A 27729-nucleotide genomic window follows, 5' to 3' on the forward strand; every position below is an offset into this window, starting at 1 on the left:
AGTCTTGAGCACCAGATAAGGTTACAAGATGCCTTCAGGAATGACTCCTACCCTTCAGCCTCATGCCCATTATAAAAAACTTCCAGGAACAGCTACTGTTTCATACACTCTCAGTAAAGCATACCAGATTTGAGGTTGAAATTTGGGAAATCCTGTATTATATAGGATGCCATCCCACCCTGGATATAGTGTAGGCACATCCCTGCAGCACGGGGATGCTGCATCCCATTGGGAGGCTGAAATCCAGCAGTAGCTCCACATTGTGGATACACTGAGCATGGAGTCGAGCAAACAACTTCAGTCCTCGGGCTCGTTATTTTTTTTTTGTCAATGCAATAAATTCTAGTTGTACGCAATCTCTTGTGGTAAGCTAACCATTTTACAGGGTGCCCAGAGGAACTGACTTCCAACTGTGAAAGATCTTAGTGGCCTGGAGTGTGAATCAGTGGACTGAGCAACACAAGAAGAGTGAGTAAAAAGGGAATCACTCACTGTCTTTTTTTCTTTCTTGTGTTCAGGGTGATCGGGGACTTCTGGGACCCAAAGGAGAAAGAGTAAGGACCTTCCAGATTGCAACTTTCTGGGGCAGATGGGGTAAAAAGTTTTCAGGATATTGTAGTTACCAGGGAGCAGATGGACTGTTATTTAAATGAGTCAGTGATCTTACAATTTAGAGGCGTAAATGATAAAAAATATTCACATGTGCTTTCAAATATCTGGGGCCTCAGTGATTCTATAGGATTCTTACAGTTGTATGTGGGTAAGCGTAGCCCACATAGCGTGGAGCAGTGAACAAGGTTCCCAAGATGATGGTGTGCAAATGCTTTTCATTGAAGAGGACATTAAATCCAACTTTTGATCCGTGATGTTGCGTGCAGTGCCATCCGCGTGCCTGAATGAAGATCCCATTGCCAGTGAAATCTTCGGGATTTGAGACTCAGGGCCTCGTGCGTGCTTCGCTGCGTCCCTGCTCAGGCATCTGGCCACCCCCAGGGTGAAGACATTTTTCCTTCTGTCTAATAGGAGTTTCCCTTGCTGCAACTTGTCCTTTTACTGTGTCCCTCCAGGATCCTCTCCAGGAGAGCCTGGATCCATCCTCTCTACCTTGTACACCTATGTAGGTAGTGGAAGATAATGTGTAGATGTCCCGCTCCTTCTTGGGGGTCTCCACCGATTTCAATCCACTTTGTTGATGCCATCCTTGCAAAGGACACACAACTCCGGGTTGAGCGCGCATGAGTTTTGTCGGGATCCTACAAAACAACAACAAAAAAAGTCACTTTGACAACTATTTTGTGGGGCACCAAAATGCCTCCTGTGAATTAAAGGAGGAAGAAAATTTCTGCTGATTTTGGTATGACCAGCTCATCCCAAAGCATACCGCAATCTTAAAAAGCCTGAGCTGGCTCATAGCAGGTAATGCGAAAATAACTCCCCAAGCGCTTCTGGAAAACGCACAAAAAGTGCTGAACTTCTGCCCAGTGTTTTGTTAACTTCCTTCCTGGCTGAAATGGCTTGTTAGAAAATGAGTTTTAGCAAACCTACATGATGATTCTGCCTTTGAGTCATGCAGTATTAAATGATTAAGGCCAATTTGTCTCTGAGGAAGCTACTTTCAAAGGGGACTCGCTCCAGAGACAAATGAATTCTTAATCTGCTTCGTGAAGAGGCTCCAAAACACTTTCCAAGCTGAAGGAATGTGTAATGCATTTTCCAAAGAATACCTTAATAAAATATAAGGCGGAGTATGAGATAAAACAGAAGGGTGGGGGATAATTGGCTTGGGTTTGTTCCACATGATTGCAGTTTAACTTTCTTTCTAATTCTCCCTTGATCAATACAGGAGTAACTGTGTGAATCTGAGGTCCTGTGCTATGTATTGGATTAAACTACAGGATCTTTATTCTCCCTTTTGTTCCTGATACTGGTTGAGTCCCATCCCATCTCTGTCAGAGACCCTCCAGAGCAGGGAAGCAGGAGGGTATACAGAATTTGATCAATGTCTTATGGTGATGGTTGGATAAACTGCAAAAGGTTGTCAAAGTTTGGGGAATATTTATTGATATGTGGTTGTTAAGACTCCAGCAGCAAGGCACTATCATTCTGAACAAAGTTGTTTGCAACACTGAAGAGAGCTGGTGCAAAGGGAGTCCTTTTCAAATGGGCTACAGTTGCTCATTAGAAGGTGGCTTCAGCCCTCTTCCCTCCAAACTACAGACAGCATCACCACTTTGGAGACACAATCATCACTTTGCCAGAGCAGAGCCATTTCTTGCATGGGAATAACCTTGTTGCATCTTCCTCACTCTCTGAAGAGCACAATGTCCGTCATCTGCTGTTGAGCTGATAAATAGACTTGGCATGGATGTGTCCATGGGGTTACTGTATGCCTGTAGCTCCTGGATCTCTCAGGATGATGGCTTGGGGGTCTGACCCTGCAAAAACTACCTCTGAGTGGTGCCCTAAGTGCCACTTCCCTTCCTTAACTCCAACTCTGTGTCCATAAGTCAGGACACCATGAGTAGACCCATTCACCATCCTGCCTACGGCCAGCTCCCACACCTGGGAAGAGATGCAAACCCTGACATCCTGAATGACAAAGGAAGCAAGCCACCATATCAGAGATTAACTTGTCCCATCACTGACAGCCTTGGCTCGGGAACTGAACCTCAGGGTCATGCCATGCACATCTCCATTTCCAGCCATCGCATTTAGACTGGCATAATGCCAGTGGACTCCAACATTTTTTGGAGCAAGAGGTCACTGTCCAACCTCAGGTCTTCTTGTAGTTTTCTGTGCATGTTCATCATCCAGCCTATGGGCTACAGTCTGGGAAATGCTTACCTTCATTGCAGCTGTGTGAATTACCATTTTGCCCATCAGAGTAAGTGCAGTTCCATCCAGTGGGACCCATGGGTTCATGTATCACTACATGTCTACATCTCTCTGTGTCTCCTTTCTTTAGGGTGAACCCACGACTATTTTTGGACCCCAGGGCTATAAAGGCAGTAAAGGAGATCCTGTAAGCTTGACTCTTATTGACTTTTTAATCTGTCCCTTCCCCACTGTTGGTGGCATAAGCACCAAGCACAGCGTGGGATAAGCACTGAGAACCAGCACTTTGGTCCAGAGCCAGCGACCAAGAGCTGGGTCCTTCCAGGAGAGAGGCACAATCCACTAATTTCTGGTTTACCTTTCAGGGTGAACGGGGCCTGCCAGGTTTTGATGGAGACAAAGGCGAGAAGGGAGAGGATGGGCCCATAGGAGAAAAGGTATGAACCTCTCGATGTGTCTGAGAGAGACAGCGAAAGGTCACTGGTTGTGTGAGGAAGGGACTGATATCTCTGCATCCTCCCTTCCCACACACCTGCTATAAAACACAGTGCAAGGACACACTCGCCCAGCTCTTGCCACAAAAAGGGAGAGGAGGATGCTGGGCTGGGGCTTGGGAACAAGATACACATCCAGTTTACCGGGCATCAAGTCTGTAGTTTTGGGACCATGTCCGTGGTACAGGATCACTCTGGGAAAAGAGTCCATTCACTTACTGCAGCACTGTAAGAGTCCCGCATCTCCCTCTCCCTCCAAGAGCTGGCCGTGCTACCTCAAACCCTGCAGCTCTCGTGCCATTCTTGCTAGGGCTTGGTCAGATCCTCTGTTCCTCTGTTTTTCACAGAGGGCTGTCCCCTGGGCGGTGGCAGAGCGAGTCGCCTGCTCCTCCGTCTGCCTTTGCTCTTTGAGAGCACCCTGTGGAGGTCTCAGGTCTCAACCCACCACCACTCCACTGGGAGGAATCACGTAACTCTCCCACCCTCAGACTGAGTCACAGATTGAATCTCCATGTACTATTTATACCTATTTTTATATTACGTTAATGGGTTTTGCTCCAGAAGTCTGACCCGGGACAGGAACTCTGATGAATGAATATAAGTATCTACAACAGCAGCATTGCTGTCTGAGCTGGCCATCCAGCTCCTGTTATTTACCATGGGGACCTGGATAATCACTGTAGTTCAGGGTGGGCACCTCCCTTGTGAAGAGGCAAATCGTGTCCTTACCATGACTGACTGCACTTGCTTAGGTCCACAGCAACTGTAAAGGAAACCAGTGGAGATGGTCCCATGGGTAGTGCCTGTTTTTTTAAGTCAGGTGAAAGCCCATACGTGATATCTGTCAGATCGCTTTATAATAAAATAATAAAAAAATAATAATACATTAACACCTCCTAATGCAAGAACACCTCTTGGCCGAATATCTGAGTGACTTTGCATGGAGCCCTGGAGTGTTATCTCCACCACCAGTAAGTCCAGCAGGGTCTTGTACTTGAATGTTTGTAAGGAGTCAGCCCATCCAGAGGCTTTGAGACCCCTTTCTGCTCATTTTTCTTCAATCTCCATCACTAGGCACAACTCTTTTACAGGACAGTTCACTGAGGTTTCTGCCAAGCTGTTGTGCAGCTGGTGGCTTTCTCCCCTAGCACTAGACCTTTGGGCTCCCTGGAGATGAAGTCTGCTAGAGACATGCTTTTTGTCATCCTCTCTTCCATCTCCAAGGGTTTTTCTACTGGCCTCCCTCGGGGCAGAGATGGGGGTGTCACTTCAAGAGCAGCAGGTGTGAAAAATGTATTTGACAGGGATTTTAAAATTTCAGGGAGTCAAAGGTGAAGCTGGCTCCAAGGGAGTGATGGGGCTTTTTGGAACAAGAGGACCGGTGGGACAGAAGGTGAGTACAGTGAGCACCTCTGTTAAGGCATCTCCTGCAAGAACTGATGTGTAAAATCACACAAGAACGGATGTGTAAAATCCTGTCACAGTTTTCTCACAGAATATAATTCTGCATTCCCTCTCCAAAATTGCTGATTGAAATATTATGAGGCCACCAGAGAGCAGAAGTAACTGCGCTTTTCCAGGAAAGCCCTAAAGATTTCTCCCATTTTGTAAAGCAGCAGAGTGCTCCGGCATCTTTCCTGGATTAAAATGACCAATAATGTCAATATTCAGGCATGAGGCTACTGCTGTCTAAGCTCCAGTTATAGTCACCAGAGGTGTAGGACTCCATTCAGTTGCCCAGCTGAGCTGTTTGGGGTATTCTACCTGCCCCCTTCCAGCTGTTGCTGCAGAGGGGTCCCAAAAGGTCCCCTTTGTTACGACCCAGAGTGGGAACCCAGGGAGTTGTAAAGGTTCTGTGATCCCCTCGGGTTAAATTAAGGTGAAATGACACCAGAACCCAGGGAGTTGTAAAGGTTCTGTGATCCCCTCGGGATAAATTAAGGTGAAATGACACCAAACGACCAGTTAAAACGTTTTACTTGTGGTAGAAACAGCTTAAACTTGTAAAAAGATAGTCAGCAATGTGGTCTCTTATTGATAAATCTATAAGAAAAGAAAAGGAGAGGAAGAGAGAGAAAAAAAGAGTCCGGTTCACCACCCAGGTTCAAGCGTTGGCTCAGGTCGAGTTACCTTGGGTGGTGGGTGCACACCCAGCAAAGTTTTCTGTCACCTTTTAAGTTCATCTTATCAGCCGATTATCATAGTAAACGAAGAGAGGCAGGTATTCCAGGAACTTGTTTCCACGAGAGGTGGTCTTGTTCCCTTCTGCCACTGTTACTTCTTCCTCAGTTGTTTTTCTTCTTGAGTAGTTGTCCAGCTTTTAGCTTATCAGTCTTTTTTGAGGCATCTGTAAGGGATTTGGCACTACAGCATCAAGGAAGTGGAGCCGTGCATCCTTCGATACACTCCGCCCTTCCCTGGGCAGCATTCCTTAGACTGATCACAAAGGCCACAACTTGTCCTTGGTGCTTCTGCGTCAAGGAATATTTGAGGCATTGATTCCTTCGGTTCCTTACGCCCCTTGTCTCCTCTTCCACAGCTGTAGGCATCTCCTACAGGAATCCCCATTTCCAGAGGAAATGCAGCTCTTCGCCACAGTAACTCAACACCACTTTCCTTGCAGGGGGAGCCAGGAGAACCAGGCTTACCGGGCTCTGCCGTGAGTTGGAGCATGTTTCTCTGCCTTTGCAAGCCTTGGGCATGGAGCTGGGCTCGCACTGCTGGTCCTCTCCCCACAGCCACGCGTGTGGGTTGCGGGGTGGGGTGAGGCGATGCTGGCTCAGTGTTGCTCCACAAAGCCCACGTTCAAAGAAGCTTTGCTGGAAAACCAGCGGTGGGCATGGGGGACCACAGCCAGAGGTATGTTTTAATAGGATGTTGCATTTTGCGTTAAGGAACATGTGAAATATGCATTTATTTACTATTTTTTAATGCCTTTGGTGTATTAAGGGGCATTGCTAGACATGAACAGGTGATGTTTCACGTTCAAATGGCTTAAGGATTGTGAACACAGGTTGTATATGCCATGAGAAATTTCTATATCCTTAAGAGGCTGGACTACAGGTGGCTATTCTCAGTACTCAGTGGGTGTCTGTTGCTGGCCAGAGGGAAAACAGTTATGCTTGTTTTCTGATAAATCGCAACTGAGGGAAAAAAAAATAAAAATGCAGTGTTGATTTGCAAAAGTGTTTACATGCTTTTGAACTTCACCATTTCACCTGCAAGAAACCCCAAGTGGAAAACTGATCTCCAAGGTTGTCCAAAGTGAAAAAAAGTCCCAACTGATTTCTTTTCATCTGGGAAAGGAAGGAATAGGAGGAGAAGGAACACCAAAAGGTGACTGAGACTTTTTCTCAGGCCATGGAAATACAAGTGTGTTCAATTGTTTTGCTGCAATAATAAATATCAGTATTTTTTTAACCTATTCCCCAATTATGCCTCTCTGTGTCTGAGTGGGTGATTCTCAGCAACTGTGTGTTGCTGTGAAGGCTCCACAGCCATTCAGTGCTGCCCGCTGATTACTGATCACGGCTGTGTAACTATTTACAAGCCTGTAATCCAGACTGGTAATTGCTCACCGAGAAAAAAGGCCTCATTCAATTAAGTATTTCAACCCCTGCCTAATTGTAAACAACTTTCTGAGCACTTTGCCAAAGCAATGGGGCTGCAACGTGCTGTAAGACCACAGCATCTGGCATCGCCGCACGTAGGCGTTGGATTGAATGCATGTTTGAAACTGCTTTGTAGTGAACACCTGAATCCATAGGTGACGACCAGTAGTAGTGCAGGAGTAGTGCAAAGGCATTTGTTGAGACTGCCGAGTGCAAAGGAAGCACAGCTGAACTCCAGCTTCCTCGCCAGCAACCATCCAGTCGTGGTTGGATGATGTGCTGGTTTCTACTAAACCCACGGGGGTTGGCACATGATACAGTTAACTACCAGAAAGTGGTATCTTGTCAAAGAGTATTTGAGGAAAGCTAAGTAATCTTTCTTTTGGAAAAATTCTGCTGGTGCAGGTTAATGCTACTTGTGCTGTGCTTAGAGCTAGACTGAGATAATAGAGCTTGGGTTTGGTCCTTCATTAAATTTCTAAAATTGCAAAAGTCAGATCAGAGCTGGGGCCTTGTTGGAAGAGCCATGATATACAACATCATGGATGAAACTCACCTGACTTCAGGTTAGATGCCTGCCGTGTTCACTTTCCACATCCGAGCGAGCCGTGCTCAGACTTGCTTCATTAGCAGCTTTAGGGTACTCTTTGAGCATGATTCACATCATCTGTTTCAGACACCTGGGTTAGGGTGCAACACCCTGATGTAACTTGTTCTTCACAAACTCAAGTCTCATTTTATCTTCTAAGTGCTCACAGATACTTTATTTACTTTTTCCCCAAGTTATTCTGGAAAAGTAGGCTGGTCTGTCTCATGTATCATTCCCCAAGTCCTCTTCTCCCATTTTCTTGGTCCAGCCTACCTGTAGTAAATCTGTTGTATGCAAAGTCTTAAAGGTAACGGCTAGCAGTTCTCATTTTCCTTCAGTTCCCTCTAATTCCATTTTACATATCCACAATTTGCCACCAACTCATTGCAAACATTTGCTGGTCCCTTTCTGTCCTTCTGAATTCACTCTGAGTAATTTAACCAGCTTGTAAAAAGTCTCATCCATTTATTCTTTTGATTTGGTGATTTGTAGGAGTTTCCAACCAAGCTGACAGCATTTGTGTCTTCTCCCTGTAATCATTGACCAGAGAATTTCAATGGATCTAGTTGACTTTACAACTGGATCTCGAGGCAAATGAGTAAATTCTTGATATTCAAGACACCACCTCCTCCTTTTTCCTCTTTTCTAAAAGCACTGTCCTCTTTTACATTGATATTTCTGCCACGGTTCACCCTTTTTTATTAATATTGCAGTCTGTGTTATGCCTATTAAATCATCATCTTGATCATGTATTAAGGCTTCCAGCTCCTCTTCTTTATTTCCCATGCTTTGTGCATTAATATGCTGGCAGATTAACCCATTATTCTCCCCCTCCCTTGCCATTATTCCCTATTTTGGGTTTCCAGGGTCTACAATTACCAGTGTTCCTTGGCCCTTTCCATTCTGGTTTGCAGTCCTCTTCACTAGGTGTAAAAGCTGAAGTTCTGAGATGTTCACCTCCTCATGTGAGCTGGGCCCTATATTTGAACAGCAGCATGTAGATCCTTGCCTACAACTGAGGAAGCCAGAGTCTGTGTGGTGACACCATCCACACAGCCAAGTGCTTATTTCCAGGGTGTCCTGCTTCAACTTGCCTGGAGGGTGAGAGACCCACCAGCTCCCTGGACCTTCTGCTTTTGCTCTCAGAGCCATTTCTGATACGCTTCATTCTTCAGTGCTTGCCAGAGCACATCTGCCAAAGTCCAGGTTGGAGCAGAGCCACCAGCATGTGAGTGAGGATAAAGATGGGAGAAACCCAGGATTCTTCAGTCCACGCTGATCATTGAGAGCAACGGAGTTTGCAAGACATGAAAGCAAAGCCGTATACCTGAAGTCAAAGCAAGGAGTGAGAGCGAGTCAGGGGAGTCTGGTTAATACTGGGACAATCAGGTGCTAAAAATGGCCACTCCGGGAAGGCTGACGGATGGCTAAAGGACACTCTTTTGCCACTGTTACACAGCACAGTGTCTGAAAACTAAGTGATAATCAAGGCCCTATAACCCAGAGTACGGTAGGTGTGGGAATATTATAATCAGGAATCTGACTTTACCATAGATATTAGGAGCATAAGAGTTCTTGATATAGATAAGAGTGGAGTGTAGACAACTCTCAGGAGGTACCAACAAGAAAGCCCTACCTTCTTCCATCAGCTGCATGGGGACTTAGGTGAACCCATATGGCATCCCAGTTCTCCTGCCCGCTGAGCAGTGGACCATTTGAAGCCAGAGGAGAGGAAAGGTGGGGTGAGGGGGTCTGCCCTGGGCTTGACAAGAGCACTTCTGGCCTCTCAAAATGGAAAAAGCCATCTTCAGAATTCTTGCCGTGGGAGGGTGTCTTGATGTGTCCTGAGATCTTCTGATGAGTCCAGGCCGGTCAAAGGGAAATTAGTCAGCCAGATCTTCTGGCCATGGGTGGAAATCTCTGCCCAGGATACCTTGGAGCTTTGCAGCATGATATCAGGGTGACCCATGTCTGAGATGTAGTGCCTGAGAACGAATGATCATTATGGCTGTGAGGACTAGTGGCAGGTCCCACACCCAGAAAGGATTTTTTGGGAGGGATGCTCAGGACTGCAGCAAATAATTGTGGGCAGGACAGTCTAGGCAAGACACAGCAGGGAAGGGATAAAAACACAAATGAAACTCTGAGGCTGGGACTCCCAGCTACTTCATATGCATCATCCCATCAGATATTGAGCGCTGACACCCAGGAGTTGGGAAACCTTTTAGCAGAGGTTGCAACCCACACCATGGTTTGGAAATGCATTAGCCCTTCAACGTGTGTCTTCAAACAGATCGATCCTTTTGGGGTGCACAACTGGGGCGATGTTTCTGCTGATGGGTTTCACACTTTCCCAGGGTGACCCATCTCATTCCCCAGCTGGCTCATCTGAGTGGAAACGATGAGCCTGGAGACAAGGCAGGCTCCTCCCTGGCTCCAGCCCAAAGCTTCACAGGAATTTGTGCCTGGAAGCAGAGGTCCTCGGCTGTTTAAAGACGTCTTTGCGTCACAGCCAGCGCTCAGCACTTATGACTAAGCCTCTGTGTCGCCGTGCCTTTGTGGTACCTGGTGTCTTCGCAGTTAAATGAAGCCTGTTCCAGCAACACTTTAATAACAGAACCAAATAGCAAGAGCCATTTCCAGTACTACACCAGTAATTGCCTTTAAACTGCCATTTTACTAGCTTTTATTGCCCAGCCTTTATTTGCCTGGCAGAACACTGAATGTAAATCTGAGGGAACAAATTTCCATTCAGCTTCTTTCCCTTGCCTCGTGTTCAAGTATTTTCCTCTTCCTCTCCTTTTTGCTTTTTTTTTTTTTTTTTCTCTTTTCCCCTCCTATTCCATCCTTATCTTGTCCTGGATGCAGAAGGCCTTGAAAAGCATCACCTCTCTGAACTGTTTCCCCACAAACTGAAGCAGGGACAGCTGTCATGTCCAAGCCTTATTATAAACCTTCTAGTCTGTATGACAAAGTATCTTCAGCCCATGATGAGTAGGAGTCCACCTACGATGAGATAAGACCCAGGCCAAAAACTTGCTTATGTTTACTGGACCAAGTAGCCATGGCTTAGACCCCACTACCTTTCAGCCTACCAGCACATATTGTGAACCTAACTCTTCCAAAATCCATTTGGGTTTCTTTCAGGTCAAGAGCAGACAAGAAGTACCTCATGGTCTAAGGCAAACAGAATAGATGAGAGTTGGACATGGACAGTTGGGGAAGCACAGGAAAACAAGGAAAGGTCTCTCCTTGACACAGGAGACACTAGGGACGACTAAGAGAAATATTAAAGCTAATTGGGAAATCTCTAACTAGTGTCAGGTTCCTTCAGGATCAGGCCATGCTCAAGAATAAGCTTTTTAGTCCATCCCCTTGGATACATGTTTGTAAATCCCTGGCCAGATGGGTCTGTACCCAGTTCAGAGCTTTCTCAAAAATACCAAGCCCTTGAGGCCTGGGCTTCTGAGATTTAACCATCAAACCAACAGGTTTATTACCCTCCAGGCAAGCAATCTGTCCCAACAAACAGAGAAACTCTAGTTAGCTGTGGGTTTTATGGTCCATTTACTTCCTCAGATGGAACTTTATATTGATCGTGTCAGTAATTAGTTACTAGTAAATAAAGAGCTTGCACGAGATGTTTGTGCCTGATTGTGTAGGCAGTGCTTGAGGAATGTGGACTTTACCTGATCCAGATATGACCATCAGAGCCATGGAGGAGCACCTGGTCAGCTCTCAAATACTCCTCTCACTCTGAAATGTAAAATGTGCCTAGGCTTGGGGCAGGGTTTGAAGAATCAACATGTTCCCCAGAGGAGGAGCTGAATTTTTATATCTGGGAGTGAAAAGGTAGTGGGTCTGTCCTCCCAGTCTGACCCACCATCAGGGACAGCACCATCCCACCCATGTGTCTCTGGGATGTTTCCTTGTCACTATGATTGTGTTTGAAGTGTCCGTTTGTCAGTGAGAGGAGGAATAACTGGAGACCTCACAAGTCTGCTTGGCATACAACTCTAGTGGCTGATTTTTTTTATTTTTTTTTTTTTTAATAAATGTGTTTCTTTTCAACAACCTGCTGCAAATTAATTCCAAGTAGAGAATGCCACTTGTTCGTGTCCCGATCTGCTTAAACAGCCAATTCATTCTCCCCTGAGTGAGCTGAGCCCTGTGCAATCAGCGTCTCAAGTGGGGATAAATCAAATTTCTTCTCACATCCAGGTTCTGAAAACTGCCATCAAAACTGGCCACAATGGATGAGTAGACTGTGTCAGCCTTGCAATAAAAAAAATAATAAAAAAAAAAAGGCATTTCAAAGGCATTTCCAGTAGCTTTTAGTTTGTTACCAAAACAGTGGGAGACCCCATGCAAAGAGGCCTTGATGCTGGAGGTGGCTCTGATGTCCTGCACTGAGCTGAGCTGTAAAGTCACTCTACAAGCTGAGAACCTCCAAAGTGTAGCAAAAAGGTGTCTCCTTGGAGGAACAGCTCTATCCAGCATTGCCCACAAGTCTGGGCTGGATGAGGACCTCTCTTTTGGCCCTCAGCTTCCCAGATGGGAGATCTTCTCTGAACTGCAGCTGTGGGCAACCCCACGCCTGGGTCCACTCATTCACCAAGCCAGATTTCACCACCCAACGCTCCTTGCCTCAACTGACTGGGTCTGAAGCTGCAAACCCAGTGCCCAGGATTGTGTGCGTGTGCATCCCTCTAAGTCACTCGCAGTGTGATGCTGCCTGCTCCTATTTCCAACCACAGCAATCACCACCTAAATTTTTTTAGTCCAGGACTATTCTTTAGCTGCTGTGTGCCTCTGTTTACCGAGCTGTAATCATAAATAAATCAACTCGCAGGCTGCATTTGCTAGTGGCTTACAAGCCCATGAGGAATGCGTGCTAAATCCCAGCCTCAGGTCTTGGTGCTAGTGTTAGGGTAGCTGCTGACCTCTCACTGCAGGAACACACAACCCAGGCTCTTACTATTGCATTTCCATCCTAATGACTGTTCTTAACCACCTTCCCTGCAAGAGCTGACACAGAAATTAATTTTTTTTCCTCTTTCTGGCAGGGTGCAGCAGGTCTTAATGGAAAGAATGGAAACAAGGGAGCCAAAGGCGACAGAGGTCTTCAGGGACAGAAGGGGAAGCCAGTGAGTAGCAGGAAAGGACATGGTTTATCTGACAGGTAGAAAGAGGCTCCGTGCCTTTCTTGACCCCAAGTTCATGTCTCCTCCCACACCCTACATACCTCATTACTGGACTCAGGGTCTTGCTCAGGGTGAGCCTTTCCAAAGAGAGACAAAACTGCTCCCTAAACCTCCTGGAGGAGTCTTTAATGCATATTCTGGACTGATTTTTAGGATGAGCCATTCTCTGGATGCCAGGAGAGAATCTGTCCATGTCTCTAGCGATAGAATTCTAAGTTTTCCCATGTTTTTCAACATGAGCTTTCCTTTGTTACATATCAAGGCCCACATTTCAAGTTTCTTCATGTATCAAATCCAGTTCTCCTCAATGCTGACCTGCCTGATGAAGAGTGCAGGGAACAAAGCAAACCCTGCTTTTCTGGGATGAGCTGCTTCTCTGTCACGATAGGATGCCTCCCTTGCCCCCAGATAAGATCCTGCACATGGATGGTACTTCATGCCCTTATCACTGAAAGCACATCTCCAAAGTGATGCTCAATGGGAATGTGTCTTCATTCTACTTTCTGGAAACAAGCTGAAATCTGCTGGTGGTTTTTCTCTTTTGTTTTCTCATCTGAGAAAAAAAAAAACAAAAACAAACAAACAAACAAACAAAAAAAGCCAAAAAGCAAACAAACAAAAAAATAAACCTTTAGAAGATTTTGAGATGGAGCAGGAAAGGAAGAACTCACTGAAATTAATGAATATTCTCTAGATCATTCAAGTAGTTCCTAAAGGATCCAGACTTTGAATGACAGACTGAATTTCCACGGGGAGTGACCAACAAAAAGGCTGAGGGAGACCATCTAACATCTCCACAGTGCAGGTCCTCGTGACTATTGCCACTCCATTAGCTCCCAAACCTCAGTGACATTCACTCCAACACACAGGTCCTCGTGGGCCATTTTCCAACTTTGCCCAGCATAAGCTATAGACCCTGTGGTGACTCATCACAGCATTTTGTCCCACTTCACTAGCAGCCCTGTCACAGTCACCCATCTTCTGCAAGGTCATTCCTTTCCCACCCCAGATCTGGCTGCATTTCTAGCAACAATGTGACCATGATCTGCAAATTTTCAAGGAGCCTCTGGTGGTAACAAGCACAATATAAATGCAAGGTGATGCTGTTACCGGGGCTGTATTCTTTACCTTTCAGGCTGTGTATGATATGTTTGTCCTTTTTTTTATGTAGGGAGCGAAAGGTGATCCTGGGACCACTGGTGACACCGGGCAGAAAGGAACAAAGGTAGGAGACGGGCAAGATCCTGTGAAATCTCCATCCTTGGAGATACTCAAAAGCTGTCTGAACATCGTCCTGGTCAACCAGATTTAGATGGCCCTGCATAGGCAGGGGAGTTGGGCAAGGTGTCCTGCAGAGCTCCCTTCCAACCTCAACCACTCCACGATTCTGTGAAATAAAGGTTGGGACAAGCAGAGGAGAGAGCACCAGCTCTAGGCTGCATTGAGACCGAGGGGGAAGGATGCTGTGAGCAAGGGATGATCTCACAGCACCTCATCGGGGTTAGCCCTGTGCACACGCAGAGTTCCTCCCTCCTGCCCTCGCCTTGATTTAACACCACAATCTATGATCTGCTTTATCCTCAGGGCTTACAAGGGCTTCCAGGACGCATTGGTGCTCCCGGAGCCAAAGGAATCAAGGTGAGCTAAGCCCAGCTTTCCATCCTGCTCTAGCTGCCCCGTTTCTAGCAGTGTTTCCCACTCACCCCCAGGACAGCCTCATGCATGAAGAAGTCACCCTAACTCCGGCAGAAGAAGTCCCTCTCGGGAACGTGGGGCTGCAGGACAGGGGGACATGGCCTTGCAGAGCAGGAAGACATGGACGGGAAGGTTTTAAGGCTTGCGGGGAAATTTTTGATAATCTGGGGTAAAAAAAAAAAGCAGACCCTGCCCAGATCCCCTCCTGGTCAGTGGCTTAGAAACTGCCTGGACTCGATTTGCAATTACTGCTGGGCACGTCGCTCCAGTTGTCAGCACCATTAGTCCTTCCTCTATAAACAGGGATAATGACCCTTAATGGTCATTTTATGAAGGGTTTTGAAAAGCTTGGTAAGTAAGGGAGCTGTTGATAGCTGAGCCAATGGGCTATGTTGTTATTATTATTGTTGTTATTAATATTTTCCTTTATCAGCCTTGGCTATTGGGTAAATGAAGTACTGTTCAGTGAATTTCCCGCTTGCTTTCATGTAGATAGGCTTGGAGTCAGGACAGGTCTAAAATTTATACTGGTCTGAAGTCAGACTTTGCCTATACTTAGGCCTTCTGTTACCTGGAGTGTCATGATGTTCCCCCCTCAAGTACCACTTGCCTTTTTGCAGCCACTTTTCCCAGCGTTTTAGGAGGTGTTTCTGCTTAAAGCCAATCCACTGCTTTTTCATCCATAGGGAGACATTGGTAGTCCTGGAAAACCAGGGATCCCAGGATCAGATGGACCAAATGGACCAAAAGTGAGTATCTAAATTACGCATCTGCCAGCAAGTAAGACACTTCCAAAAAGCTTTGCAGATGCTGCAACATCCACATCTGCAACTTGCTTATTTCTTTCAAAGGGCACAGTGGGGTTACTCTGAATCTGTTCCTATAAATCAGCAGAGAGCTGGGTGAAGACGCTTGGACACTGGGGTGGGGACCCCCCTTCGCTTACCTCTCCATGACTCAGCTGGGTTCATCCACCCCAGCCCTGATGCTCCACGGGCACTGTGGCACATGTCAAATAATGGAGGTTTTTTAATGAGATTTCCTTCCATCTCCTTGAGTACCACCAACGCGCAGGATGAGAGATCCTGCTGGGTCACACTCAGCAAATAATATTGTAATCTGAAGAAAAGCTGGTTCATTCAGCAAATTGCAGCCTTGCCAAGTCCACACTGGCCATGATTTTATCTTGGCTCCTTCCAGGGAGAACAGGGAGCGTCAGGGGACGATGGTGCCTCGGGGATTCCTGGGGAGAAAGGAGAAAAGGTTAGTACTCGCCAGACTGCATCGAGCTGCATTTATAAAAGAATAAATCCCATGTCCATCAGGCTGAGTTAACAAAATTATACACTTTCTACATCATAGATACCCTTTCCAGTGGGCAAATGTCAACTGTCTGGAGCATTAAGGCTGGGACTGCGGTTGGAAAGGGCAGGAGAGGGATGTCTCCTTAAATTCACCCTCTGACAATGTATGAAACCCCAGGAGGGTTCCTGCTTATTATGAGGAAAAGCCATCCAAACCCTTGAAATGGGATTAATTATCAGAGTTTATTCAAAACCACCATGCTCAGGGTAAAGGGTACCTGAGGTGCTATGGGGAAAAAAAAAAGTGGGTGACGCTGTTGCTTCCTGGACACGCTGGACATGGGAGTGGGAAAGGTCTCCTGGCTCTCATCTCAGCTCCCTGAGGAGTCCCCCACCTTGATCACTCACCGATCCTCCTTCTCTGCATTGTTTAATTTTCCATTTTCTTCCCTAAAAGAACAAGTCTAAAATTTGTATCTTTCCATGGGATGAAAAAATGGGGTTTCAGTTAAAACAGTAGCTGTTTTTTTAAAAAAAAAAAAAAAAAAAAATCAAAACTACACAATAATCCCAGCAGCCTCCATCAAGTCTTCTGGAATTTTCCAGCCCTTCAGGCCCTTCTTGCATTCAGCTCCACCATCTGGCCTACAGCTGATTTGGGATCTTAAAGAATTTGTTGCTTTTATTGATAACAACTCTTCCTCTTCTGGTCCTCATCCCCTGGTAGTCATCTGTATCAAACACTAAGGGTTCTTCTCTTGTCAAGCAATACCTCTGGCCCACTAAGTGTCTGACCTGTGAATGGTTGGAGACTGGGAGATTACTTCTGGGGAAATACCACACCATTCCTCTCCTGTTCTTCTCCTCTCCCACAAACATCTGCCTTCAGCCACTGCTGAAGGTTGGATTTTGGGCTGACTGGAGGTCTTTCCTTATGCTGTGTTTAATGGGAGCCTTTTTTTTGTTCACAGCAGCTCCAAGAGAATGCTCAACAGTGCAGATGAATAGGAAATTTTGTAGAATAATCATAGAGTCACAGGATTATTTGGGTTGAAAGGAACCTTTAAAGGTCATCTAGTCCAGATCCTCTGCCATGAGTAGGGACATCTTCAACTAGATCAGGATGCTCAGAGCTGTGTCCGACCTGACATTGAATGTTTCCAGGGATGGGGCATCTACCACCTCTCTGGGCAACCTGTACCAGTGTTTTACCACCTTCATCATAAAAAATTTCTTCCTTATATTTAATATAAACCTACTTTATTTCAGTTTAAAACTGTTACTCCTCATCCTATCCCCACCCCCTGACCCAGAGTCCCCCCCCACCTCTCCTGTCCCCCCTTTAAGCCCTGGGAGGCCGCTCGAAGGGCTCCCCGGAGCCTTCTCTTCTCCAGGCTGAACCCCCCCAACTCTCTCAGCCTGGCCTCCCAGGGGAGCTGCTCCAGCCCCCCCAGCATCTTCGTGGCCTCCTCTGGCCCCGCTCGAGCAGCTCCGGGTCCTTCTGCTGTTGGGGGCCCCCGAGCTGGCCCCAGCACTGCAGGGGGGGTCTCCCCAGAGCGGAGCAGAGGGGGAGAATCCCCTCCCTGGCCCTGCTGCCCCCCCTGCTCTGGCTGCAGCCCAGGGCACGGGTGGGTTCTGGGCTGCGAGCGCACGGGGCTGCCTCACGGGCAGTTTTCCCCCCTCCAGCCCCCCCAGCCCCTCTCCTTGGGGCTGCTCTCCAGCCACCCCTCGAGGGCCCAGCCTGGGTTTGTGCTGGGGATTGCCCCGAACCCCGGGCAGGCCCTTGCCCTTGGCCTTGTTGAACCCCACGAGGTTTGCCCGGGCCCCCCTCTCCAGCCTGCCCAGGTCCCTCGGGATGCCACCCCTGCCCTCAGCGTGTCCCCGACCACGCAGCTCGGGGTCACGGGTGAACTTGCTGAGGGGGCATCGATCCCACTGTCCGTGTCCCAACAAAGATGTGAAACAGCTCCCAGCCCGACCCTGTCCCCTGAGGAATGGCACTTGTCAATGTTCTCCACTGGACATTGAGCTGTTTACCGCAACTCTTTGAGTGCGACCATCCAGCCAATTCCTTACCCACTGAGTGGTCCATCCAACAAATCATTTCTCTCCAATTTAGAGACAATGATGTCATGCGAGACAGTGTCAAATGCACAAGTCCAGGCAGAGTATGTCAGTTGCTCTTCCCTTATCTGCCAGCGCTGTAACCCCATCGTAGAAGACCACCAAATTCATCAGGCACAATTTGCCCTTAGTGAAGCCATGTTGGCTATCACTAATCACTGCCTTATTTTCCATGTGCCTTAGCATAGTTTCCTGGAGGATCTGCTCCAGATCCTCCTGATTATAGGCCAGTTCTTGGTAACTTCCTTTCTCCTCCTCAAGAGTCGTTTTTTTCTAGGGTTACAGAATAAAGGACTCCACTTACATATGTAGGGACACTTGGGCATTAGAAATTATTGGGCATCATCCCAGACATGCAGTGTCCGTGTCACCAAACAGCGAGGTGCCTTCTGGACTAGTAAGGGTAGAGGGTAAAGCTGGTGTGATGTCTACCATCCTACTGATGTTCTCTTAGTAGCACAACAGCAAGCAAACTAGAATATAAATGGTCTCCCCTTATTACCAGTGCCATTAAAGTATTTGGGTGATGTTTGACTGGCCCATCTCTAAAACCACCTAGGTTTGAACACCTCTGTTGGTGATTTTCAGGGGGTGAAGGGAGTTCCTGGCTTGGGAGGCTTCAAAGGGCAAATGGGATGGCCTGGGAAGACTGGAGTCGCTGGACCAGATGGGCCTCAAGGACCACAGGGTGAACCAGGGCCACAGGTGAGCAGCAAGTGGTCTGTAGCATGTCCTGAACCCTGGTGAGATCTGCACCTTACATCCTCATGTGACACAGCCTCCCAGATGTGTCCCCACATGCCACTATGTACACATATATATATATATATCTTCCTCTCTTACAAGCTGGCACCTGAAGTCTCCCATGTTGAGCTTCAGTCTGCTGTCTTTCCATGGGATCTTGATCAACTTACTTCAACACTTGGTGCATTTATCACATGAGATTTTTTTTTTTTTTCCCTTTCCTCTCATCTTTTCCCATCCGCAGTGGAAGATGTGACCTCTCAGTGAAGAAAGGAAGTCTAATAATTTCCAGTTAGCAGGGCCTCAAGTGCACCTCTCCTGTTGCTAATTATCTGGGGAGCAGGATGCCAAGGTTTCAGAAGGAGATGGTGGCTTTCAGACCCCATTTGTGGGCCATACTTAATAAGTGGTTTTGCATGCAAGACATGCTGGGCACCTTTTGAAATGTAACAAAAAGACTTGGAAATGAGACATGCTAATACTGTTTATGAGCAGGAACATGCTGCCCCCTGATTCTATGGTAATGAAGAGTGTCTTGCTGCTGCCAACACAATGCGGAGGGATGATGCTAGAGATTAATACTAATCACTTGCCCTTAAGACAGCATCCATTAAGTAAGGAAGAACTTTTCAGGTGAAAGAGGGCCAGAAACAAAAATACCCTTCTCAGTTGTGCTTGCAGACTTTCAGGCTTGGACAAGAGAATACATAAATTAACATGGAAGAACCGAGAACAAAAGAAAAGCCGGAGTTTGGTAACTACATGAAAGACCAACTGTTATCCATAACCTGTCTGAGGGATAACTCTGTTTTAACTCCTGCCAGCCTGTGAGTCTGGCAGATATTTGGTGTGCCGTGTTTCACCCTTGAGTGATGTATCCCCAAATAAGTATATGTAAAGATTTAATCCTCATGTGTGTGTATACATGTGTATATATATGTGTGTAGAGGCTGCATGTACACACACACACACGCATATATGGTTTGTAAAATACTTGAGTTTTCTGATAAATGAGAATTAGATTGCACGGCTGCTTTGAAAACAAGGAAAGGAGGTAGAGACTCTGGCAGGATTTTTTTCTTTAATCTGTTATGCCCTGCTGAATTACTTCAGCTAAGTAATCCAAACTCCAACCACCAGCACTTATCCTTCACCAAGTGAGAAGCACGTTCAATAGCATTGATAATTTAGCTGGGGGGTAGCTGCATCTGACAGTTCAGGACTGTGCTGGTAAAGACACACCGGTAAAAATTGCTTTGGCTTTTGAGGATAGAAGTTGGGACAATTCCGACCCAATCTTGTATGAAAGCCTGAATGAGTCTGGACCTCATTAGGTCAGCTCTCCTGGGTGTCAAAGATCTCCCTGTCCTAGAGCCCCTTGCAGGACTTTGGACCTGGGTGGTTTAAAGGTATCTATGTAGGCTTTAGTAATTCTTAACTTGGTTTTCCCCCATAAAGAGAAGAGCATCACACGTTGGGAAAGCCTATACCGGGCTCTTTGGAGTCACAAAACGAAAAATGCCTAACACTGGGGTTTCAGTCTGAGGGAAGAAGTGATAAAGGAAGGGAAAAGGCAGGTGATGCAGCAAGGTCCACATGACACTGATGGTCAAACTGAACATCTGTGTTGTGTCCTGATAAAAACATCAAATAAAGGCTTGAACAATCTGCTCCGTGCAACATGGGCACAGAGGATGCTCTGGGCCTCCAGCATTGTTCAGCAGCCTATAGCTACAACTGAATCCCACCCAGTGCTTCACCACTGACAGGGTGATTATAGGAACAACCGCACCTGAGCCTTCCCCTAAAGGGGTGCAGGTGTAGAAAGACTCTTCCAGAAGAGTAAAAAATGGACTAGATCCAGCTTCAGACCATGGCAGCAACATTATTCTTCTTTCCCTTGCTCCCCAGGCTGTACCTTGCAATGAAAAACATATCAAAAGAATCACAGAAGGGAGGAAGGAGACAAAAGTATGAGATCCCCTCATGTATGTTTAAAAAGGCTGAAAGATTTTGTATTAGCAGTTACAAGCACTGCATGCTCAGAAAGCCGTGTATGAGATAATGAATGGCTTTCGTTTGGACGCTGATTAAAGAGAGACTGTGAGATGCCACTTTCTACACCCACACTGCTACTTGTCTTTTTCCTAAATTAAAAGTGAAAGTCCCTGGGTCTGAACTGCAGCAGCGAGGCCACCCTCATTTCTAATGTGGGAGGGTATTGTCTCCATCTGCAAGTCCTTCTCCTCCTGCTGAGACTCCATTTCTTAAATTAATTCTGGGACTGACAGAGTGTCAGAGAAAGAAAACTGCCTTCTGCTCCTGCAGCATCCATCCTTTCTGCAGGGAGGGACCATAGGAAACACCTCATGGTTGCCCAGGGCAGAGGGTGCAAAGCCCAGGGCCCTGACCCATCATGTCTGAGCTGCCTGGGGAGCTTCTGAGATCCAGATGGCTCGGAATATCTTTTCCTACTGATGCCCAGGTTGGGTTTTAGGGGGAAAACGCCAACCGACGGTGTGGGATATCTCTGTTGGGTACCTGGGCACTGCTAACTGAGCTCCCCTCTTCCTCTCTAGGGTCCACGAGGGAAAAGAGGGAGACCTCAGCTCTGCCTCAGGGGACCCCCAGGCATGGACGGGCAAAAAGGAGAAATGGTCAGTATGGGAATGAGCCAGCCTCGCCTCCCAGTGAGGTTCCTCACCACCCTGCAGTGATGCAGAGCTCTGCACTGGGGCTGGATGAACTTTGGCTCTTCTAGGTTGCATTTCTCAGCTCTCCACATTTTTCAACAACAAAAGCACATAGAGCATTTTACTTCCAAGTGCCAGGCATTGGACACGGGCAATGCTGCCTACACTTCTGCTGCCTGAAGGTATCTCCAGCTGGGACAACTGCTGTGAGACCTGTGGGCTGCCAGTTGTTTTATTTAAGACTTCTTTAGGAAAACATATTTTGAGCCAGCACATCCTCAGCTGTGCTTGCCATGGCAGACTAGGAGTAAAACAAGACTCGGTGTGATACTTCAATACAGAGGGGCAAAGCTCATCTTTTTCAGAGAATACAAACAAGTGCTTCATCTCAAAATCCCAACCTGCAACCTGCATGCTGCAGGTCCTGCCAACAGTGACTCAAGGGCTTTTTGCATCAAAAGGAGGCATTGCATTAGCTCCATACGTTAGTGGAGGGTAATGCAATTTCTCCTCACTCTCCAGCCCCTGTGAGTGAGCATGGATTGAGAAAAATGACCATCGCATCTTTAATTTAGATCATTCTTCCTGTGTTCCTTTTCCTTTAATATTTTTAAGTATTTTTAATCAACAAATCCAGTTTTCCCCAGTTCCAAGCAGAAAATTTTTCAAGGTATTTTCTCCTAGGAAGCAGAAAGCCCTGTTGGCAAAACATAGCATCTGCCTGTGTTTCATTTTTTCAGCACAGGGATTGCAATCCCAGTTGCAATTTTCTGCCTGGTCTGGTTCCTAGAGGTTCCCTGGAGGCCAGATCCTCTCCACACCTCCACCTCAGCCTTTGTGGTCCCTTATAAACTGCAAAGAAACCTGACTTAAACTGTAGCTGTTAACATCCTTATTGTTTGGATAGAGCAGAGCTCCCAAGGAGTCTGGGAGCCTACAACCAGTTCTCTGATACACACTTTTGTTCTTGATTCCTTGCATGTGGATGAGTCTGTTCCTTTCTGCTCAGTGAGCTACTCACAGATATCCCTAAAATCTATAGGAAAACATTTTCCCCCCACCTCCCTTCCTAGCCTATCCTTTCCTCTCTAAGGTGCACTTATTTTTGGAGCATTTAATGGTCAATCTGCTGAGCTTTTGTAATGACTTAGGCGTTTTTAACAGGGTGAAAATGGTCCAGCTGGCCAGAAAGGAGAAAAGGGAGATCCTGGTCTTTCTGTGAGTACTTTAGCCCAAGATCACATCCTATTACACAAGCCTGAATAGAGAAAATAGGGCAAACTGCCCCTGAGAGGTCTAGGGGAGGAGGGAAATGCTGAGAAACAGATTCATTCAGAGAATATCTGGGAAATGAGAGTGTTGGCCATTACCCAGAAACGTCAGACGTGCACAGGCTGGGGTGGGAGCAGTGCTGGGCTGTAGGATGCCAAGCCCAAACAACGACCCAGAGCCTGAGGCACATTTCCCCTCTCCCATCCTCCCTTTGATGCTTCAAACTCCTGCTTGGCCAGTAGGATCAGTGCCAATGCCCCAGGGCTGATCACATACAAAGAAAGAGCAGGAGAGAGAAATGTGCCCCATTTTCAAAGTGATTAGGGAGCTGGCATTACTGCAAAAGCTGCTGCTTTGGGTTTATAAATCCTGAAGAAGAAAGAGTGGTTGCAGCTCCCCTAACATTAGGGTCACCATCCTGTTGCCTGGTAAAATGGGTTTTGTGCTACTCTACTGATACAATGTGGTACTTTCATCTTCCCAGTGTGTGGAGGCCAGGCACGATTAGTTTTAACAGCGGTATTATGAGCAAGGTTGCCCTATACATGGGCTGCTGAAGAGCCCAGCTCCCCATGTAGAAAGTGCCCCAAAAGTTGTCATCTCTACAAAGGATAAGAGGTGGTGGCTACGTGAAGTGCAGTAGAACACCAGCCATCGCACATGGAAGATACTCAACTGAAACAGTGGCTGTTGGCTGGCCCAAGGGTGAAGGATAGGCTCAAAATCCATGAGACCAGATCTCTCATTCTGTGGGGAACAGCGTTAGCTCATACAGAGGCAGAGAAGAACAAAAGGAGGTGCAGCTACATCTCGTCTAAATCTAGTGCTACAACCCATTTCCATGGGTCAAGCCTGCAGTATCATTTGAGTAGCCCCTTTGCATGGATGCAGGTGGCTTGATCAGAAGTTAGCTGCTCGGGTGGCTTCTCAGAAGTAAGGAACATCTAAGAGACCATGGCTTCAGGGACAGTGCCAAAAGGGTGGGGGCACTCATTGGAAAGCCAGACCAGGCTTGAGGTATGGCATGGTCCTCATGTTGGGCTGGAGATCCCATCTCCACATGGCAAGAGGAGCTGGCCACAGGATGGCCATGAATTTGTAAAGGGAATAATTTCCTTGGTGAGCCATAAATCTTGAACTGAGGTCCCTGTGACACCAAACGTACATCTCATCTCAGCCATACCCAAGCTGAGGCGGTTTCACCAGAGGCCACCTCTGGTGGGGCAAGCAGAGTGGAGAGAGAAGGTGCTGGGGTAGAAAATCACCATTAACCTCTGTTTTCCCCCTATGGCACAGGAGGAAGAGGTGAAAGAGGTGGTCAGGAGCGAAATGAGAGACAGATGCGGTAAGTCGGCCGGCGAGCCGCACATGAGGCCACTGCTCTGACACCTGCCAGCAAATAAATTGGAGCAATTTGAGTGCTGGCACATGCTGGCTCGGCAGAGCAAATATCACCCCTAATATCAAATATTAGCAGCAAGTGGAGACATGTCACCTCTACACGCTTGGAGACGAGTGCAGGCTTCTGGGCCAAAAGATCTCTGCCATAGTCCTGACCTCCTACTTAAACTCTTAATTTTTTCCCTTTAAACCCTCTCTCTTCCCATTTCTTCCCCTGTGGTTTTGTCAGCAAAGCTTACCTCCCTGGTCATCTCCATTTCCCCGCTGATTGGCAAAAGGTGCTGGGTCACGGGGAAAATTTGGAGCTGCATTTTGCCTAATAGCAACCTTTTAATTCCTGTTTACTTTGCGGCACTTCTTGACACACAGACCTCTCCTCCCCAGTAGCGAATAACTGCCAACCAGCACCACAGCTGTAACAAAACCCACCACATTTGGGGATGTTTTTACCCCAGAATCCCGACACTGCCAGAGTGTCAGGCTTTTGGGATCTTGCTTTCCTTGCCCTGCAGAAGTCCAGCTACCTGAGGGCCAGAAGAGCTGCCCCACTCCTGCCCCATTCCCTGGGGTCTTCCCATGGCCAAGGAGGCTTTGGGTTCACCACCACTTGCCAAGATGCTTCACCCATTAAACTGGAGCCACATTCATTTCTGCCTAGAGATGTTAGGGGGCATCTGAGTGCTTTGAAAAGGGGAGAAAAAGGATGAAAAATAGTCCATGAAAGCATGTGCTGCCTGTAAAAATAATGTTTTGTTGAAAAATCTTATTTATATAGGGAAAAAAAAAGTAGCAAACAAACTATGCCCTGCCTGTCTTACATTTGCAGATTGTGGAGGTGAGTTGAGAAGGATGCTCATGGAGAGGGGTAAGGATGCCAATATCTATATATAAATGCATGTGAATCCATGAAGTAGAGTAAAGGATGTTCTCCTTGCCCCCCAAACAACCTGAAACTGCAACTGAAATGACGTTGTTAAGAATAAGTGTGGGGGGGTTGTGATTCAGTGCAGCAAATCATCCTGGATCACTGACTGCTTTTAGACCCTGGCTCTGTCGGGGGATGTTTCTTGAGAGGAATCTGAGAAAACAGAGTTGAGAGGGACACCAAGAGATCTTCTGCTTCCACCCTCTACTGCAAGACAGGATCAAATCTATTCCTGACACCCAGCTTTAAAAGCTGGATGCACAAGAAGACCTCTCCCCACTCACGAAACATCATGTTGCTCCACTATCCCAAACCATCAACATAAAAAGCTCCAGTGAGGTGCCTACAGTGCAGGTGTCTACTCATCATTTAGGCTCCTGTTGTGGAGATCTAATCCATATGGTCCATGGAGTCTGGAGGGTCAATCTGCCAACCCCAAGGTAGATCCCCATGTTCAGTCAGGGGTTCATCCTCTGTGCCTCAGGGAGGACTTGGTTCCTCCATGTCTTTGCCTTCCTGTGGGCAAGTGTTTCAAGGTCTAGTTTTTCCATGGGAAATAATGAACCGGGTTGTGGAGCTCAGCTGGCCATAGTAGATTTTGAAGACACTCAGCTCACATGAAGGTACCTAGAGGAAAGTTTCCAACTCTGGATCTGATCCTCATCCCTGGGTGTTGATCTCGTTGCCCGTAGATAAACCAGATTACGTATCCTGCTGGATCCTCTGTGGGCACAGATGTCTTGTAGGTCTGTGTTGTACTGTCAACCCAACTTTGATGCCTCAGATGCCCTGGGACATCTCATCTAACCTCAATGTTTCCTACTACATTTCAAGGCCATCATCAGACCTGGAAAAGGTCCCTCACCAGCTTGGTTTTAATGTTTTAAACAGGAATAGACAAAGGAGGAACTTCAGAGCAGCAACTTGACTCTTAATTGCAGTGAATTCATGTTCTCCAGGAATGGATTTGCTTTAATTTTTCTTTAATAGCTGTTACATTTTTAGGTGTTTTTTTAGCTTTCATAACACATTGTTTCATACTGTATGGAAGCAGAGCATTTTACAAAGCCAGGACTTTCTAAACAGAGAGGTGGGTCAAGAAGCAGCACCCTTGCCCTGGATGTAAGAGGCCAGTACATCAAAGGTGCCTGGAGTAGCTGTGGACTCTGTTGGTGTGGGATATTCCAAATTACACTAGACACGAGTTAGTCCTTTCCGGGCTCTGTTTTCCCTCCTCCTCCATGTTTAGAAAGCAGGTCTGTCATCTCTCCCTGGTGCCAATCCACGGTCCTTGGGATTCTGCCCTTGTTCCAGCCTCCTTTTGCTTTTGTAATGTAAATAAATCAGAGCAAATGAGTCCTGCACAATGAATGCTCTTGGACCCAGCAGGCTCCATGCTTCTGAAAAGGACAACCCTTGCTGAAGTGTTTTTCCTTCATGACTTGGTTGTTATGTTACCCAAGGGCCCTGCCTGTTATCTGGCTGGTTCAGCCAGGAGCGTGAGGTCCTCTCCATCCCTCATGCTCAGAGCATCATTCAGATAATAAGTTAGCAAATAAAAGCCAAGCTGGATCAAAACCACAGTGGACACAGCACAGAGCACTAATCTGGGATGGATTCAGCCCACTGGTCCACTTTGCTTCAAAACAGGTTTTTGGGTTAACGTTGCACGGCTAGGCTCCACTAGATCTACTGTCTTCTACCTGGAAACTCTGTACATCCACCGTAAAAACAGAACTCCTAAAATAGCTGCTCTGCTAATGTGCCTGCTAGCCTGGTCCAGATCATACTTGTCCCTCAAGGCACTGGGAATCAGACATACCCAGTATGAAGGATGATGGGGCCACAGCCTCTCGCGCATCCAGACATACAGCTGGACGTGCATAACTTAGCTCACTCTTTTTGTGGATTCCCAGCCTTTTAGTAAACAAGTCTTACCTGAGAAGACTGGCAGTGCTCAGCGCTTCAGGAGACCTATCTCATGGAAATGCTGATCCAGCACCATTTAATGATCCGTGTAGTTTTGATTATGACTCCATTCCAGCTGACACTGGGAGTCAGTGGACACATGTCTGTGCAGTCATGGAGGTCCCAAGGAAGCCCAGCACACCTCTTGGGAACCAATTCCTCAAAACCAGCTTTTATTCTGAATAAGTTTAGTGTGTCCCCTGGTCCTTTCCTTGAGAAGAATCTCTCCTTAATTGCTTGCCCTTCTCTAGAGTATATGTGATCTGGAAACAGGTTTCCTACCTTTACCATGTATCCCAGTGGTCTGTAGGCTTTGGCCGATGAAACATTGTGTTGTGACTTGTCTCCCACACTATGTTGTGCAGTGGCAGTAATTTTGTTGAGCTACAATCATTTATCGAAGCATGGTGGCTTTCAAACTCGCTGACTCAGCGATTAAATCCTCAGGTCTGGAGGCAGCTGAATTCAACAGGCAGCTCCAAGGCTATTTTCAGCCTCGGGAACACACCAGAAGGAACGGTGAAAGCCAGGAAGAAATGCTTAACAAAACTCAGAGCATGACCACATTGGTGACTTCGGTGAAACCCTTCTTGGAGCCACTTTCACTTATTGCAGGTAAGTGCAGCTGCGTGGTCGCATGCTTTCCATCCTTCCATCTTTCCAACCGTGGCAGCCGGTATCCTCTGGAGAATTCAGTCAACCCAGTGCTAAATCCCCTTCCCCAAGACTGGGCAGAAATAAGGCGGTGATGGGATTTCCAGTGAGGACTCCCAGACAACGATACCCCTGTGCTGAAAAGGGCTGGTCTGTGGCTCAGAGACAAGGTGAACTGATGCCCCTGGAAGGTGCTGTAGGTGAGGAAAAAGCCAA

General features: G+C 46.9%; 1 protein-coding gene across 1 annotated transcript in view; it reads left to right on the top strand.

Annotated features, from left to right (window-relative positions):
* LOC104360885 (collagen alpha-1(VII) chain-like) overlaps positions 1 to 27729 on the top strand; it is a 118517-nt gene that overhangs the window by 85125 nt on the left and 5663 nt on the right. The window contains exons 71-86 of the mRNA XM_032986727.1: positions 519 to 554; positions 2966 to 3022; positions 3201 to 3272; positions 4651 to 4722; positions 5953 to 5988; positions 12596 to 12676; positions 13905 to 13958; positions 14318 to 14371; positions 15115 to 15177; positions 15629 to 15691; positions 18445 to 18561; positions 21180 to 21257; positions 22458 to 22511; positions 23862 to 23910; positions 24793 to 24831; positions 27307 to 27474. Coding sequence (XP_032842618.1) covers positions 519 to 554; positions 2966 to 3022; positions 3201 to 3272; positions 4651 to 4722; positions 5953 to 5988; positions 12596 to 12676; positions 13905 to 13958; positions 14318 to 14371; positions 15115 to 15177; positions 15629 to 15691; positions 18445 to 18561; positions 21180 to 21257; positions 22458 to 22511; positions 23862 to 23910; positions 24793 to 24831; positions 27307 to 27474 — 1093 coding nt within the window. The remainder of the gene's footprint in view (positions 1 to 518; positions 555 to 2965; positions 3023 to 3200; positions 3273 to 4650; positions 4723 to 5952; positions 5989 to 12595; positions 12677 to 13904; positions 13959 to 14317; positions 14372 to 15114; positions 15178 to 15628; positions 15692 to 18444; positions 18562 to 21179; positions 21258 to 22457; positions 22512 to 23861; positions 23911 to 24792; positions 24832 to 27306; positions 27475 to 27729) is intronic.

The sequence above is a fragment of the Tyto alba genome, unplaced genomic scaffold (genome assembly GCF_018691265.1).
Source record: "Tyto alba isolate M040663 unplaced genomic scaffold, T.alba_DEE_v4.0 Super-Scaffold_2, whole genome shotgun sequence".
Lineage (NCBI taxonomy): Eukaryota > Metazoa > Chordata > Aves > Strigiformes > Tytonidae > Tyto > Tyto alba.